General features: G+C 49.4%; 1 protein-coding gene across 2 annotated transcripts in view; it reads right to left on the bottom strand.

Moving 5' to 3' along the window:
• Nucleotides 1–376: 376 nt before the first annotated feature.
• Nucleotides 377–16297, bottom strand: part of Hk2 (hexokinase 2) — a 49166-nt gene continuing 33245 nt past the window's right edge. For both annotated transcript variants that reach the window (XM_021164876.2, XM_029478650.2), the window contains 11 exons: nt 14393–14548; nt 13153–13386; nt 11398–11702; nt 9909–10057; nt 9512–9631; nt 7475–7570; nt 6416–6515; nt 6136–6319; nt 4832–4987; nt 4004–4237; nt 377–2796 (listed from right to left, as the gene is read on the bottom strand). In XM_021164876.2, coding sequence (XP_021020535.1) covers nt 2652–2796; nt 4004–4237; nt 4832–4987; nt 6136–6319; nt 6416–6515; nt 7475–7570; nt 9512–9631; nt 9909–10057; nt 11398–11702; nt 13153–13386; nt 14393–14548 — 1879 coding nt within the window. In that variant the 3' untranslated portion in view covers nt 377–2651. The remainder of the gene's footprint in view (nt 2797–4003; nt 4238–4831; nt 4988–6135; nt 6320–6415; nt 6516–7474; nt 7571–9511; nt 9632–9908; nt 10058–11397; nt 11703–13152; nt 13387–14392; nt 14549–16297) is intronic.

Here is a 16297-nt window from a genome sequence, read left to right as displayed (position 1 = left end):
CACTTGTCCCATTCTCTCAGGCATGAGTCTTTGGTCCCTGGTTAGTGCTGCTGTTAGAAGGGGTTTAGGGGGTGTGGCTTTGTTGGAGGAATGTGTCACTGGGGGCTGCAGAGGGTTTAAGGACTCACACCACTCTGTCTTTACTGCTTGAGGCTCAGCCTCTGCTCTCAGCATCTGATCGTTCATGGTGCTTATCTCCGCCATAGAAAGCAATCACAGGATCTGACCCCCTACAGGCTTCAGTATTCCAGAATCCGTCTCCATGGACACTGAAAGATAACAGGCCACTCCAAATGTATCGACCCCATCAATGATTGATCAAACTGACCAGGAAGTCCTAACTTGCCCCATTTAAAAGATCTAATCACACACTGAATATTTTGAAAAAAAAAAGTTAAAATTTATTAATAATAGTTAACATCACATGGTTAATTCAACTAGTTCTCTACTGTACATGATAACAAAACGCTCACTAGACCGAGTGCCCAGGGATATGAGATGAGTCAAAGGTTCACTGAAGATCACACAAAGCAGCATTAGCAGAGAGGGCTGTCAACCTAGTGCTAGCAGCAGCCAGCCTAGTACTAGGAACACAGCACACTGTCTCATGCTCTGGATTGAAAGCCAACTTCCTTAAAAGTTAGACACACACACACACTTACACACACACACACACTTTTTTAAAAAGTCCTTTCCTAGATGGTGCTTCATTTTAAAGTTTAAATTTCAAGATTCTAAAATTTAGTCAGAATCCATTGTACTCCGTGGTTACCCTCTAGTGCTGCACACATCTATAGGTGGCTACTCTCTAGTGCTGCACACATCTATAGGTGGTTTCGGCTTTCAGTGGTCTGCTTCGGTAACTGCAGGTTGAGGGAGCTACACCAGACAGGCAGTATCAGCCAGATATCACTCGACCTTCCCTCTGGGCATCCTGGGAGGACCTGGGCAGCCTTCATTTCACTGTACACCAGCTTGTTCGGTTGTAACTAGGCTCTGCTCAGCACAAGTCTGAAAGATGTTCAAAATGTGGCTGCCACGATGCTGAGTTTTCTCTTGGTCTTTCTCTTTTGACCCCCGTATCTTGTTTATTAGTGTTACAAGGCTGTTTCCTCTTTATTCCTACCTATCCAGGTTTAACATTGGTGGTCAATTTAATATTTTGAAGGGAGAAGTGAACTTTTGAATTCAGAGTGAACCGTGTTGGTAGAGCAGAGAACAGGACACTGGTGTCTTTCCGTTCTTCAAACAGTCTGGAATAAATAACAAGTATAAAAAGGCGAGTCGGCAGCTCGATGCAGCTCAGTCCAAGGAAGCAGACAGACAGCGTGCATCTCGTGTAAAACACGAGACATACAGGAGGTGGGATCTGCTAGGAGGGCAAATAAATGTACAAACACCCCGAGACGCCCCTGAGGTTTGGTCGAGTTCTCTCAATGCTTCATGTGGTCTGCTCCGACAATCAGATGTGACTTTAAAAACATTTTCAGTGGCTTCCTGTAACTTGTCAAACCATTCTGAAACGCTGACTGACCTACACATCACATCTTCTATGCAGTGGGAACTTGGAACAAATCCTTTAGTTTTCTTTGGCTAACATCCCGGGTGAGACCTCACTCAGGGAAGCTTCTGGACCGAGCAGCCAGGTGTTGTGGCTTCTTTTGCTCAGCGGACCACCCTCAGTCTCCATCCCTGCCTTGCATACACCTCACAGAGCAGAGGAAGGTGAAGCGGGGAGGCTGGTGGCGCTCTGCCCATTACTCAACAAGAGATTCCACATCTCTCTTCTTCCCAAGGGTGAATGAGGTATTTCTAGAGCCAGTCAGTGTCTCCACCTCATATCCTGAACTACAATGATCTATCTACTCACGAGGCCGAGTCAGAGGAGACCCTGGCCAGCTATATACAGAACAAAGGAACATATAAATACATTACTTACACAATTAACCATTACACAATGAAGGAGAGGACCTGCTTCAAACTAAATAAATTTCAAACATAAATTAAAAAAAAAAAGAAAGAAAAGATAAGAAATTGAAAAGCTACCAAAGCCACCCCTAGCCCCAAGGTCTGTTGCTCATGAATGACACGTTCAGCCGTGTGAGGTAAAGCCACAGACACTTGAAGGGGGTGTCAAGTCTAGCTTTGGTTTGGATTCCTCTATTCCAGAACAGCAAATGTTTAGAACCAGCAGGGTGATGCCTACAGGTTGAGCTGAAGAGGGACAGCCATGTAGGGCAGGGGACATTCCATACCTCTCCTCCTCCTCCCTCCTCCCTCCCTCCCAATGCCTGATCTGATGACAGAAGCATCAACATTTCAAGATGTTCTCCACCTACAAATGTCACATTCAGCTCCAAGATGAGGCAATCATATTCTCAAGACTGTCCCCATCCCATAGGACTGTACAGGAAGTAGAATGGGGGAGGGAACATGCCAGGAGGTGACCAGCAGGAACAACTTGTGAACAATTCCTTACTTCTGATTCTCAGGAAGGCCAAGGATTGGATATCAAACTCTACAGTGAATATCAGGACAAAAGTTCCAGTCTCTCAGGGTCCTCTCTGCCAAGGAAATGCCAAAAGGTCCATCTCCTCATAATTTAAAACAGGGAAGTGAGGAAACAGTGAAGTCCTGTCTGCTCCAAGGTTCTATCTCTGCCCGGCCTCCCGGATGCGGCAGGCCACAGCAGTGATGAGAGCTGCTCCCTTCCCACTGCCATCCTCGGATTCCAGGAAGGACACGTCACATTTCGGAGCCAGATCTCTCACCGTCTCATGCATGACTTTGGCAAAGCTGGAAAGAGAGAAAAAGGGGATGTGAGTGGCTGGTGTCCTCAAGCGAAGCTTGGAAAGAGGAATGAGGCATGGAGCACGGCACCTACAAACTAAGAAACATTTACTTCGTACTCAGTACCACAGACAGGCTTGCAGGGGCTAGGACCACACCCAAGCCTTATACCACAGTGGCCAATCGCAAGAGTAGAAACCTCAAGTTTTGTCACAAATGTCTTGAGATGCTGGTGAACTTTCTTCAAAACAAATCAGTTGGTCTGGGGATGTACCTCAATTGATAATACTTGCCTAGCATGGTAGCCCACCCATGTCTGTAATCCCAGCAAACAAGAAGCAGGGGAATCAAAATCTCATGGTTACCCTTGGCTACATAGCAAGGATATGCTATGTTGTTAAAGGCCAGTGTGGGATATAAGAGACTCTAGCTTAAAAAACAAAGCAAGGGGTGGGACAGATGGCTCAACACCGAGAAGTACAAAACCCCTTGCAGGGGACCAAGATTCAGTTGCCAGCCCCCACATGGTGTTCACACAAACAGTGTTCACAATACCCTGCAACTCCAGCTCCAGAAAACACAGTGCCATCTTCTGCCCTCCGTAGGTACTGTACCCTGTACCCGTGTCCATGACTTCCCCACCCCTCCCACCTCTATCAAATAATTCAAGTAACCTTTAAAGGTAAACTTTGGGCTAGAGAGATGGCTCTGTGGTTAAGAGCATCTATTGTTCTTTCAGGAGCCAAGTTTGATCGCCAGTAACAGGTCAGGCTGCTCACGACTGACCAGTGCCAGGCAATCAACCTGCCAGGGTACCGTCACTCTTGTGTAATACCCCCCACAGAGACGAAAACATATCAAAATGACCAGACATCACATCAATACAGAAACATCAGCGATACGATCACTGGGAAATACAATCTCTGGTAGTAGTGAACTCCCGTGGTCCTACCTCAAGAGACAGAGGATTTGGAATCAGCTACATAATGAATTCAAGGCTATCTTGGCTCAAAACCCAAAGAGTTGCGATCCAGCCTTGAAATTAGCTAACTACACCTGCACAGAAACTCTCAAGCCAGCAAAAGGGTCATCGCCACTAATCTAGAAACTAAGCATTAAACCCTCTTTGGGGCAGCGGAGAGAAGGGCGAGAAGAGAAATATACAAGGAGAAGAAAGAAGGAAGACAGGACAGCCCCAAGGTCAGGCACTCACTGAGGATGAAGCTTGTACAGTGTCCCGTCCACGCCCACCGTCACTTTGAGATTGTCCAGTCCGCGGTTCTCTCTTATCTTGTCCACCACGGCAGCCATGCCTGCGCCACAGAGCTGGGCCGCACGCCGGGCGACCACAGTGCACACCTCCTTCACAATGATGCTGTCGTCACACGTGCTCTCCAGCCCTAGGTGGCGCAGGATGGCTCGGACCTGTAGCAGGGCCAGGCAGTCACTGCGTGGGAGATGGACAGTGCACGGTTAATAATGCGCAGAGGAGCTTAGTGGCCTGCATTCCCTAAGGCCCCTCTGGGTCCATGGGGGTCAGCAGGGCTGTAGTGGGGTTGGGGAGGGGGTTTCCCAGCTCTGAGCAGTATTCATTCACTTGCTCTTCCTAAAGGTGACTGAGCTACAAACAAGCGGCCCTTCATTCAATTTTACATCCAAGGTAGGGCATTGTTACTACAGGCTGAAGCTCATAGGCATGGTGAGTCAGCCACTCTGTAACCTCAGCTGTCAGGAGCCTCAAGCAGTAAGATTGAAACCAATTTAAGGGCAACCTAAGTTAGCTACACAGTGAGACCTGCCTCAAGAAAGCCAACACCAAACTCTACTGAAAACAAAAGACAATCCACATCCTACATGCAGGCCACCCCCATCCTCAGAGTGGATCTTTGGAGAGTGTCACTTAGGAATGGGTAACTCACTAGGGGCAGACCTGCATCTGCATCCCGGCTTCACAGGAGCCGCAGAAACCCTTCAGCTTGCCTAGTCATTAGATAAGAATGGAGGACACGGCTCACCTTCCTCCCAAGCCTCTCATCCTTACCTCTCGATCTGAGACAGGAACTTAGTTTCAAAGATTCCCCTTGTCTTGAGGCGCTCTGAGATGCGGCCCCGGAAGAGCAGCCCCCGCTTTGTGAAATCGATGAGGATGTTGCGCACAATCTCGCCCAAGTACATGCCGCTGATCATCTTCTCAAACCTGCAACGGGACGTTGTCCACGGAGGTTAGAAGACAGCAGATGTGTCCAGGCGGGGGGGCGGGGGGGACACGGGACGGGCCGACACGACGACAAAAGGGGGAGGGGAAAAAACTCTTGTGGGGGTGGAGGGAAGAAGGGAGAAGGAACATGGAGTCATACAGGCAACATTCAAGAATCTTCTCAAACATTCAGCAAAACTCACCACCTGATAACCTGAAGCCCACAAGGCTTATCAGGAAAACACACACACACACACACACACACACACACACACACACACATAGAGAGAGACAGAGACAGAGATAGACACACATACAACCAATTCCAGGAGCAGGGGAGGATAGCTGAGTCTTCCTTAATTCCACTGGGCAGCTTACATGTTTTCTCTTGGACCTTAAGTAACTCCTGTCAACAGCAGAATCCACCCCCACCCCCGCCCACCATCCTCACTTCTGGAACCAACCATGACTATGACATGACCTGGAGGTCTTTGGAATACGCACAATGCCTTTTTGTAAAGCCAAGGGCTCAAGGTGCACTGAAGGCACTGTCATCGTCCTACCTCTTTTTGTAGCCTGCTTCCTTCATTAATGCTGCCTGCCTGGCTCCCAGAGGTATCTCAGTCTGGGAGATATTCTCTAATTAAGAATAATCATAGACTGCCCAGTGTGTTCTAAAGGGCCACATCTTTGACTACAAACTCAGTCTGGTAACACTAGGATAGCATCTTCCTACCAGGAAGAGTGGCAGATCTTAGGTCTCTGCTCAGCTCCAAGCCCCTCCACCATATGAGGCTCTGTAACATTCTGATGGTTGTCCCTTCTGACAATAGAGATGCTGGATGCTGAGTAACCAGATGTGTTCCCTTCTGTCAGAGCCACAACAGTGCTTCTTCACACTGGGAGGTGTGTGTGTGTGTGTGTGTGTGTGTGTGTTTCCAGTTCCTACCCGGTTTTCCTCAATCTCAGACCTAGCTTCTAATACACTCTCCAACACCTTGAGGTATGTTTGAGAAGACCCTCTTTGAAGGAGAAGCCCATTAGGCTCCTAAGAGAACAGGCATTCTGAGGAAAGCCATGGTGACGGAGAGCCCAGTCAACTGAGGTCCCGTTCTGGGACTCAGCTCCAAACACAGGTGATTGCTTACCTCTGTTTGCCAGGGTTGAGAGAGAGCTCGTCCACAGCGACATCAAACACTGTGCGCAGGTCATCCAGGCAGCCGTTGTCCCCGAACGCTCCCCACTCCATGTTGACACACATCCGTCCCTCCTCTCCGTCCACCAACTCCACATTACGCATCTCCTCCATGTAGCAGGCATTGCTTCCAGTGCCTGTCAATCAGAGGCCACCAATGCTCATTTAACACCAGCCTTCCACCCACCCAGAGCCATGCAAGCCCACCGGGGGAGGATCAATATTCTCCTTACCAACAATGAGGCCAACTTCACAGTGAGGGTCTTCATAGCCACAAGTCATCATAGTCCCAACTGTGTCATTCACCACGGCCACCACATCCAGGTCGAACTCCTGATGGAAAGAGGAAGAAGATGTCTACTCCACAAGTCCCAATCTTCAAGACACATAAGCGCACATGCAGGCACACACACACATCCCCAAATAGTACATGCCGTGGCCCATTCCTCATTTCACCTGCCCCAGCTCAGGCTGAGACCTACACTTCCACTGGCCAGGACATTAAGATCACCAGTTCTGAGCAGGGAGGACAGATCAGTGAGCAGAGAGCAGTGCTTGCTTTCCTTACAAGCATGACAACCCGAGTTTGATCTTCAGAATCCATAACAAGAGACAGACATGGTCGTGCATGCTTGCAATGCCTGCACTGGGGAAATGGAGACCAAGAGACTCCTAGGGCTTGCTGGCTAGCCAACCTAGTCTAACCGTTCCATCCCAGGCCAATGAGAGATCTATCTCAAAAACCAAAATAAGGGGCTGGAGAGATGGCTCAGAAATGAAGAGCACTGACTGCTCTGGTCCTGAGTTCAATTCCCAGCAACTGCAGGGTGGCTCACAACCATCTGTAATGAGATCTGATTCCCTCTTCTGGTGGGTCTGAGGATAGCTACAGAGTACTCATATAAGGGTCTGAGGATAGCTACAGAGTACTCATATAAATAAAATAAATCTTAAAACAAACAAACAAATAAACAAAACAAAAACAGCCAAGCATGGTGGCATATACCTTTGATCCCAGCCTCTCAGAGGTTGAGGAAATGCCTAAGGACTACCATGTAAGGCTGCCCTCTAGCTACACACACACACACACACACAGCCACTTATCTGCTCACCCTTCTTTGCTCTCCCCATTCCTCAAAGCCCTTACAGCAGCACCTGCCGCTGGAGCATGGCCTTCTAGCAGTTAACCAATCACCGCTGAGTGATAAAGTTAATTTCCCCCCAACAAAGCAGTAACATGTGGTAATCCTCCCAGATTCCAGATACACCAAGCCTTGCACCATGTCTCCCACCTCTCGCCGGTGAATGGCTTCCTTCAGCAAGGTGACCACATCCTCGCCCTCGCAGCCAGATGCCTTGAATCCCTTTGTCCACTTGAGGAGGATGCTCTGAAAATAAATAAATAGAAAAAAAATAAAAATCACACAAAGGAGGGATATCCATCCTGGGTCATTCCTGGGGCCTGGCTCTTCTGGCGTCTAGCTCTCAGCCTCACAAAGCAGATTACCCACAAATGATCCTGAGCCTGCATCTAAGGTACTGACTTGGTTACATCATTTGATCCTCACCACCACTTGTGAGAGCTTTATCATGGTCATAGTTACTTGGTGGGAAAGCAAGGCACTGAAGGGATTTGCCCGAGATCTAGATTACACTCTGGCCCAGTGACTCATGGCTCAAGCACCATACAAATGTTCCAACAATTATTCCCTTCAGCAGGCCAGAGTGTATGCCTTAATTCCATAGTTCAATGAACAGTGGTCTCGGTGACAACCTAGAGAGGTCCTTGGAGTCTTCTACAGACCCTGAGAGGGGGAAGAGAAGAGAATGATGGGGGAGTGTTTCTGTTCATATCTGCGCGCATGCACAAAGCTGTGCACATGGCTTGTGTGTGGAGGCCAGAGGCTGATGTCACGCGCCTTCCCCATTCGCTGTCCTCCGTATTCTTTGAGGGAATCTGCCATTATACCTGGAACTCACTGAGTTAAGCCTGGCTGGCAGGGAGCACCCAGGACCTGCCTGCCTGACTCTCCTTCCACAGTGCTGGCATTACAGGCACAGCACCGCACCCAGCTTTTATATGGGTGCTGGAGATCTGAGTCCAGATCCTCATTATTACAAAGCAAGCAATTTACCATCTGAGCCAGCCCCCTGAGCCCCTCTCTAGGGCTTATGTGGTCGCACATCTAGACACAGGTGCCCATTTGCTTTGTACATGGAAGAAAAAGGGTTTGTTCCCTGTTGCTCTTGATATGATAGCAGCCAGGACAAACCAGTATCCTAGATCCCTTTTACAAAAGGCTGGAATCGCGGCCACCCACATGCATGGTGTCTCCAAGTCTTGCTCATGGTATATGCCCATCACCTGGGTATCCCATAAACCTGGGCGTGTCACACTGTGGTGAGAGATCCCAAGAGATTCCCAACAAAACACAACAGCACGGAGGCCTGGCTAATTACACCCACACAGCGACAAAGGCAGGCTTGTCTCTTCTACTCCTCTCTCATCTACTGCTAAGCCCTGTGCCTCTGGCAAAAGTGTTTATAACCTCATTCCAGATGAGCACTATAACAAGACAACACTGGGCTTCAACAACCAGAGAGACTTGCCCAAGGCCAGTGGTGAATAAATGTGGCCAAAGACCTCTGGGCCTCCAGGTGTCCTTAACACCTACTGAAACCTCATCAAAAAGGTGATGTCACCAGAGCCAGGGCCACTGCTGGCTCCTACTTTGCTTACTCTTTATACCAAACTGCACATGTTGGCATGAAAAGAGAGGGTTTACTCATGTGCACAAGGACCTCTGTTGGATATTCAGCACCCACATAAAAGTTGGGGAGGTGGTGACAGGAGGATCTCTAGGGTTTGGTGGCCAGACAGTTGCATAATGAGTGAGTTCCAGGCTAATGAGAGACCTTGTCTCAAAAACAAAGTTGATAACTTCTACCTGATCATATATGCATGTGGCAACACACACACACACAAATGAGTTAATATTCTTGATCGTTATCGTTATTTGTGTACCCAAATTGGTATCCAATTTCTTCCAAGGTCTCCACCCAAACTCACTCATACCCTCTTTCCCTCTTCTTTGAGACAGGGTTTCTCTGTACAGCCCTGGCTGTCCTGGAACTCACTCTGTTGACCAGTCTGGCCTCGAACTCAGAAATTCGCCTGCCTCTGCCTCCCAAGTGCTGGCACTAAAGGTGTGCGCCACCACGCCCGCCTCTCTCTTTCCCTCTTCTAAGAGCAACTCTCTTCCCTGTAAACTGAGTGAGCTTAGGGTTGAGGAAGCCCATAGAAGAGCCCTCCCAGAAGATGGCCATACCTGGTCCAGGCTGTTCTGCTGGCAAGGGAAGGAGAAGGTGAAACCCAAAGGTAGGGACACGCCCTTCATGCCCATGTATTCAAGGAAGTCCGCGATGCACTGGACAATGTGGTCGAAAAGCTGTGAAAACAAAGGGCTTTGAGAGAGGAGCCCTCGACAGAGGGAGATGCCCCAAGCAGAGAGAAATGCAAATTCAGGCAGCACCAACCCAGAGCAACTCTGCCAGGGCCCTGAATCACTGCCCTCCTCAAGCCAGGGGTGAGCCGAGAAAGGCTGGTCTTTGAAATTGGGGAGGTTGCTGAATCATCCCAGAAGCACAACCCACCATGTCCTCCCCTCCTCCCTAATCTATCATCTCTGCCGCCGCCACCCCTTTTTCTCCAGCCCCTCGCCTCACCTCTTCTCCAGTGCCATGCATGACCTCCTGCGGGATGGAGTAGATCTTGTTATGCATCTCTACGCCCCTTCGCTTGCCATTACGCACGCGCACCAGCAGGACCCGGAAGTTTGTTCCTCCAAGATCCAAGGCCAGGAAGTCTCCTTTCTCTGGAAAATGAACCCGGGATAATGAGTTGGGGTGACAAAATATATCTCCCTTCATGGGTTGTGGAAGACACACTGTGAAACTCAAGTCTTGGGAGAAGATGGAGTGTGAGCGCCACCTGGCAGTTAAGCGAGCAACATCTTCAGGACCAGATCCGAATGAGCCCATCTGGTGGAACGTCACAAGTCGGCCCTTCAGAACATGGGGAATGCCAATATAGTATACTTAAAACTCTCTAAATGTCATATCTGAGCAAAGACAAATGCCACCTAGGGTACAATTCTGGAAGAGAAGGAGAAGTAGAGGGACTCTTCAAAGAAAACTGAAGTCAGGGAAAGTGGAATGCTCGCAATCCCAGAACCTGGGATGTGGAACTTGGGAAGAAGATCAGGAGTTCAAGGCCAGCCTTAGCCACACTGTGAGTTTAAACCCAACCTGGGCTATATATAAGACCCTGAGGCAACCGAACACATTCCTTTTCCCTCTTAAAGGTGATCTTTGAAGGGTGCTTGAATGGAGCTAGGCCCCATATCAACAGGGTTCCAAACCCTAACTTCTGCCTCGGGAGCCTGTGCCAACCATGAACTATCACGGACCAGAAATTTTTTATATGGGGCCAAACAGGAAATACATGTAGACCCAACTAATGTAGTATTTGAGAGCTGCCTCTGGAATGCAGACTCCTAGGTCTGACTGTCAGCTGACACTGGTTGTATGAACTTGAACAAGGCTCTCTTGGTTTCAGTTCTCTGCCAAAGAGCAACTTTTTTTTTTTTCTTAAAGATTTATTTATTATATGTAAGTACACTGTAGCTGTCTCCAGACACTCCAGAAGAGGGTGCCAGATCTCGCTACGGATGGTTGTGAGCCACCATGTGGTTGCTGGGATTTGAACTCTGGACCTTCGGAAGAGCAGTCGGGTGCTCTTACCCACTGAGCCATCTCACCAGCCCAAAGAGCAACTTTTTAATAAACAAAAAAATTGGTCTGAATGTCTGCATACACGAACAATCCTAGCATAGGTGATTCAAGGTCGTCCTGTACAACATCCTGGGCTACATTTGAGGCCAGCCTGAGCTACATTAGACCCATTTCATAAAGCAAAACTAATGGGGCTGAAGAGAAAATTTAGCAGTTTAGAGCTGACACTGTTCTTGCAGAGGTTCCAAGTTAAGCTCCTAATAAGCACATCAGGGGTTTCCCAACTCCCCCTAACTAACTTCAGCTCTAGGGGGACTGGATATCTTTTGGCTCATGACACACAGCACACACACACACACACACACACACACACACACACACACACACACACACACACACACACGGCGCCGATGCCACGTACCTGTACCGTCTGGAGTGGCACACACATAAGTGGGCAGCATCTTCACAGGGGCGGCCTCGTGCGTCTCCTTGCTCAGACCCTGCTCCATTTCCACCTTCATCCTTCTCTTAACCTCCAGCAGCTGTTCATGGCTCAGCTTCAGAGACTCCAGGGTCTTCTGGCGGGCCCGGTGTTGGTCAGCCAGACGGTAAGCCACCGCCGTCACCATAGCCGCCCCCTTGCCGCTGCCATCCTCAGAGCGGAGGAAGCGGACATCACAATCGGGCACCAGCCTCCTCACTGCCTTATGGAGACGCTTGGCAAAACTGTGACACACAGAGAAAAAGACGCGGGTGTCCATGGTTACAGTCTGTGGTACAAATGGCCGCAGAGCAGACCATGGCCCCTGCAGAAGCAAGTGGTGTCCGAATCTCCTCTCTCCATCCTTCCCTCACCCCCATCTTAGGGTGACTAATATAAAGACCCAGCTATTCAATTATGGCTGCCCTAGCTGGCTCCCCCCTGAATGCAGTCACACAGACCCACTCTTTCTCATGGAACAGGCCTCAGCTCCTCTGCTTAGCAGATGGAGCCAGCCCCCCGCTAGGGCAGACGACAGGAATCAAATGTTTCAGATGCCCCTGGAGATCCAGGCTCACTTCATCTGATGGCCCCCAGGAAAACACTCAACAATGACAACAAAAGCCTACAAGTATCTTTCTCTGGACTCTGGCCTTTCTCTTTCCAGTTCCTGCCAATGGCCTCAGAAGCATCTGAACAACTAGAGACAGTAAGAATGTTTAATTAGGGAGAAGCTCTTGGGTGGCGGCCCCCTGCCGCTTCCAGGGAGCGCAGACTGCTGCGGAGAGCACGGCACAGCAATTCCAAGGCTCCTCTCCCAGACCACCCACACCCACACAGACAGCAAGCAGCCTCACTGCAGGCCAGTCACTGTAAAAGTCAGCCTCACCCAGTCACTGAGCCAGAACCGGCCTCTTAACCACATTCCCAGGTTATCCATGTTCCTACAGCCCTGGGCTAGAAAGCTGAAGATGGATCTCAGAGCCAGATGGCAGCCACCAGCTCAGTTCAAGGTGCCCTGACCTGGCACTCACACTGTGAAAATGACAGAAAAATACAGGAACACAGGAGACCTCTTCTGGATCTCGGGTGAGATATGAACAGTTTGGAATATACGAACAAAGGGACATGTCAGGGCGGGAACAATCCGACACCAAAATCAGGAGAGGCTGGCGTCTTCAAGGTTGGATGGCCACTAACAGAGGGCATGGTACCCACATGAACCAGCCAGAGTAATGGAAGAACAAGGAATGAATCAGTAACTCATAAAAAGAGGGAGGTGGCCCGGGATGATGTTGGGTTGTGAGGACGGGCTTGCCTGCCGTGCACAGAGCATTCAATGGCAAACTCTGCAGAAAGGTGGTACACACCTGTGATCCTAGAACTTGGGAGTCGGGGACAGACAAGAGGATCAGAATTTAAGTTCACCCATGGGCACAGATTGAGTCTAAGGCCAGCCTGGGAGGGACTAGAGGACAAGCCTGTCTCAAAACAGAGCAGAAGAGGAGGCAGCAAGCCAAGGACTCAGCAACCAGGAGCTCTAAACAGAGGGCAAGCCATCAGCTGCCTTCAGAAAGCAATCCCACTCATACCAAGTGACTGGAGAACACTTATGCTGTATGGAAAGCAATACAGAGCTGCTTCATGGAGTTTCCAGGGGACCCTTCTGTTCCCAGCCCCAGCCTGCTCACTCACTGGGGATGTTTCTTGTAGACAGAGCCATCCACGCCGATGGTGGAGCGGAGTCGCTCCTCGCCCTTGTTCTCTTTGATCCGCCACAGCACTGCGGCCAGGGTGGCTGCACACAGACTGGCCGAGCGCGTGGACACAATCTGGCAGATTCGGTGCGTGGCCACACAGTCCTCCTGCAGCGGGCTCAGACCCAGGCGCACCAGGATCTGGTAGGCCTTCTGGATTCCGTCCTTATCGCTGGGAAACAGATAGGGTGTGAGCAGTGTTGAATTCACTGTGGCCAGCAGTTCAAGGTTCCTCTCCCAGACCACCCACACCCGAGTACACACACACACAAAGGGAGGTCTGCTTTCTGTCGGCGCTCTTTTATTTTCCACAAGGAAAACCTCGAAGTTCCTTTGTGTGTATCTTATAAAGACAAGACCCTGGTTTCCCTGCTGTACATGCAGAGCAAGCGAGCATGTAGGTTCCTGCTCTCTGTTTACCTCAAAGTATATGAATGGCAACCTTTGAGTACTTAAAGCCAGTGTGGCCCCTACCTGTTGGCTCTCTGCAACAGCAAAAGCCAGTCTATGTCTGAAGACATGGGGAAAGGCTGGAGGTAGGGCCTGAGCCTCTCCTTGAGGAGCCTCATGCCTCTATATCACTCGCCTTCATCTCCCTTTGGGCTTAACAAAGAGCAGGCAGAACTGCTCCAAGGGTCCTCGTTAGCAAAGTTCTTTGAACTATTTCATTGCCCTTCTTTGCCACTAAAACCACTTCCTCGCTCCATCACGTCCCTGAAACTATAAGACCCCCTTCAATCAAGTAGAAATCTCAAGCAAGAACAGTAGACCTAAATCTTTGGAACATTGTTTAGTGATTAAAAAAAAAAAGCCTTTGCTCCCATTCCCGAGCTCACTGGGAAAAGTAAATCCTTGGCAAACACAAGAGCCCGAGTTCAATCCCCACAATTTATGTCTAAAAGAAAAAAACCAGATGTGGTATATCTCTGATCCCAGAGCACTGAGGAGGTGGAGGCCGGTGGACCCTTGGAGGTCAGTAGTCAGTTAGCCTAGCTTACTTAGTAAATTCCAGGCCAGTGAGAAGTCTGTCTTAAAGGTAGACACTTTGCAGAACACATACCCAAGGCTTCACTCACACACACACACAGAACCCCAAGCCATGCCTCTTATTTCCCTCCCCAGTTCCTGCCCTACTCATGGAGTCTTGGTAAGCAGAGAGGCAGTGGGCCTAGACTTACTCTTCAATATCCGAGACATCTTTGGTCTCGAAGGAGCCAGTGGTAAGGAGCTCTGGGCTGAGTTTCCCTTGGAACAGCAGCTCAGCCTTGGCCATCTTCACCAGGATGAGCCTGACCAACTCCCCCATGTACATCCCGCTGATCATCTTCTCAAACCTGCAGAGACAGACCAGTGACGTCCCACCATCAACAGATGCACAGCCTCTCTCCTCCAGAGGAGGGCAAACACGCATAGCGAGGCTCTGTCTCAAGAAAAAAATGTATCATAGCAACAACAAGGCTTACAGAGGTTCCCAATAGGAAACAAGATGGCTATAATTAGATCAAGGTACAGATCTTCCTACTCATCCACTGACACTGCCTTCCCCAATTTGTGAATTCAAGAAAATGGGTGACAATAATCTGGCAGAGGCTAGGAGGTGGTCAGGCACGTCTTTAATGAGCATTTGGGATGCAAAGGCAGGTGGATCTCTGTTAGTTCAAGGCTAGCCTGGTCTTTAAAAAAAAAAAAAGCCAGTAACCTGGACAGAGACTGGGGTAGAGTTCCAGGGCAGACTAAAAGAGAGCTCAAGAATCTAGTGGTGAGTCAGGCAGTGGTGGCGCACGCCTTTAATGCCAACACTTGGGAGGCAGAGGCAGGTGAATTTCTAAGTTCGAGGCCATCCTTGTCTACAGAGTGAGTTCCAGGACAGTCAGGGTTACACAGAGAAACCCTGTCTCAAAAAACAAAAAGAATCTAGTGGTAAACGCGTTGAAAGCCAAACGAAGAAATCAGGGCCAGCACTTAAGGAAGTCCGGTAGTTTAATTTTCCACCACTAGGTGGCACTCTTTTATTTAGCGATTGCTCTTTTTGCCTCAGCCCATGTGACAGAAGAAACCAAGCCCTTCGGAATATCTTCTGGGTAAAGAAAACCCCTTGATGTCTCATAAAGGATCGGCATCTAACAGACAGGAAGCATAATGGGCTGTGTACTAACTAGGATGGGCCACACCACCCAGGAAGCCCAGCAGGGGTGTGGCACAGAACACCTAACAGAAACTGAAAACCAGGCCCTCAATCAGCAAGATGGGACTTGCTCGGAGTAAAGGAGCACTGGCAACGTGGTTCCAGACACCAGCTATGCCAACATTTAGGAGGCTGAGGCAGGAGGATCAAGTTTCAGGCTAGCCTAGGCTACACAGTGAGACCCTATCTCAAACATTAGAGAAATGGTTCTATGGTTCTGAGTGAGGATCACTCTGGCAGAACAAAATTTGATTCCTGACACTCAGGAATACGTGTAATTCTAGTTTCAGGGGGTCCAGCGCCCTCTTCTGGCCTCCCCAGTACTAGGCATACATGCACACAGCGCATTTAAAGACATGCAAAAAAGTCACTCATGCTTATAACGTGAATAGATAAATGGGAGATGGGGGACTCATGCCTTTAATCCCAGCACTAAGGAGGCAGAGGCAGGCAGATCTCTAGGAATTGAGGCCAGCCTGGTCTACAAATTGAGTTCCAGCACAGCCAGGGCTACACAGAGAAACCCTGTCTCAGAAGGGAAAAAAAAAAAAAAAAAAAAATCAAGGTCATCTCAGAAAGTGAGTCCAATATCAGCTCGGGTCATATGAGAAGCTGTCTCAAAAAGCAAAAACCCAAAGCTCCAACACAGCAGCTATTTCTGATAAGTAGCAGCCTGGCTTCAGGCTTCAGCACTGTTGAATTCCAATGTCTACGCCACACTGGCTCCCTGGTAGTCCTCCATCAGTGGCTCTTTACAACAAGGACTGCCCAGCAGGACTTCAGGGTCACCCCAGTGGATAGTTTGGTAGACTCCCTTCCGATCACTGTCAGTCATCTATGGCTAAGCCAGTGCGGTTGCTCATTTTATCTTTGGACTCTCCCAAGGACACGTAGCTCC

This window comes from Mus caroli, unplaced genomic scaffold (assembly GCF_978045245.1).
Source record: "Mus caroli unplaced genomic scaffold, Mus_caroli_1 scaffold_7, whole genome shotgun sequence".
NCBI classification, from domain to species: domain Eukaryota; kingdom Metazoa; phylum Chordata; class Mammalia; order Rodentia; family Muridae; genus Mus; species Mus caroli.
The sequence above is the reverse complement of the archived record's forward strand: the minus strand, read 5'-3'. Positions and strand labels throughout refer to the sequence as shown.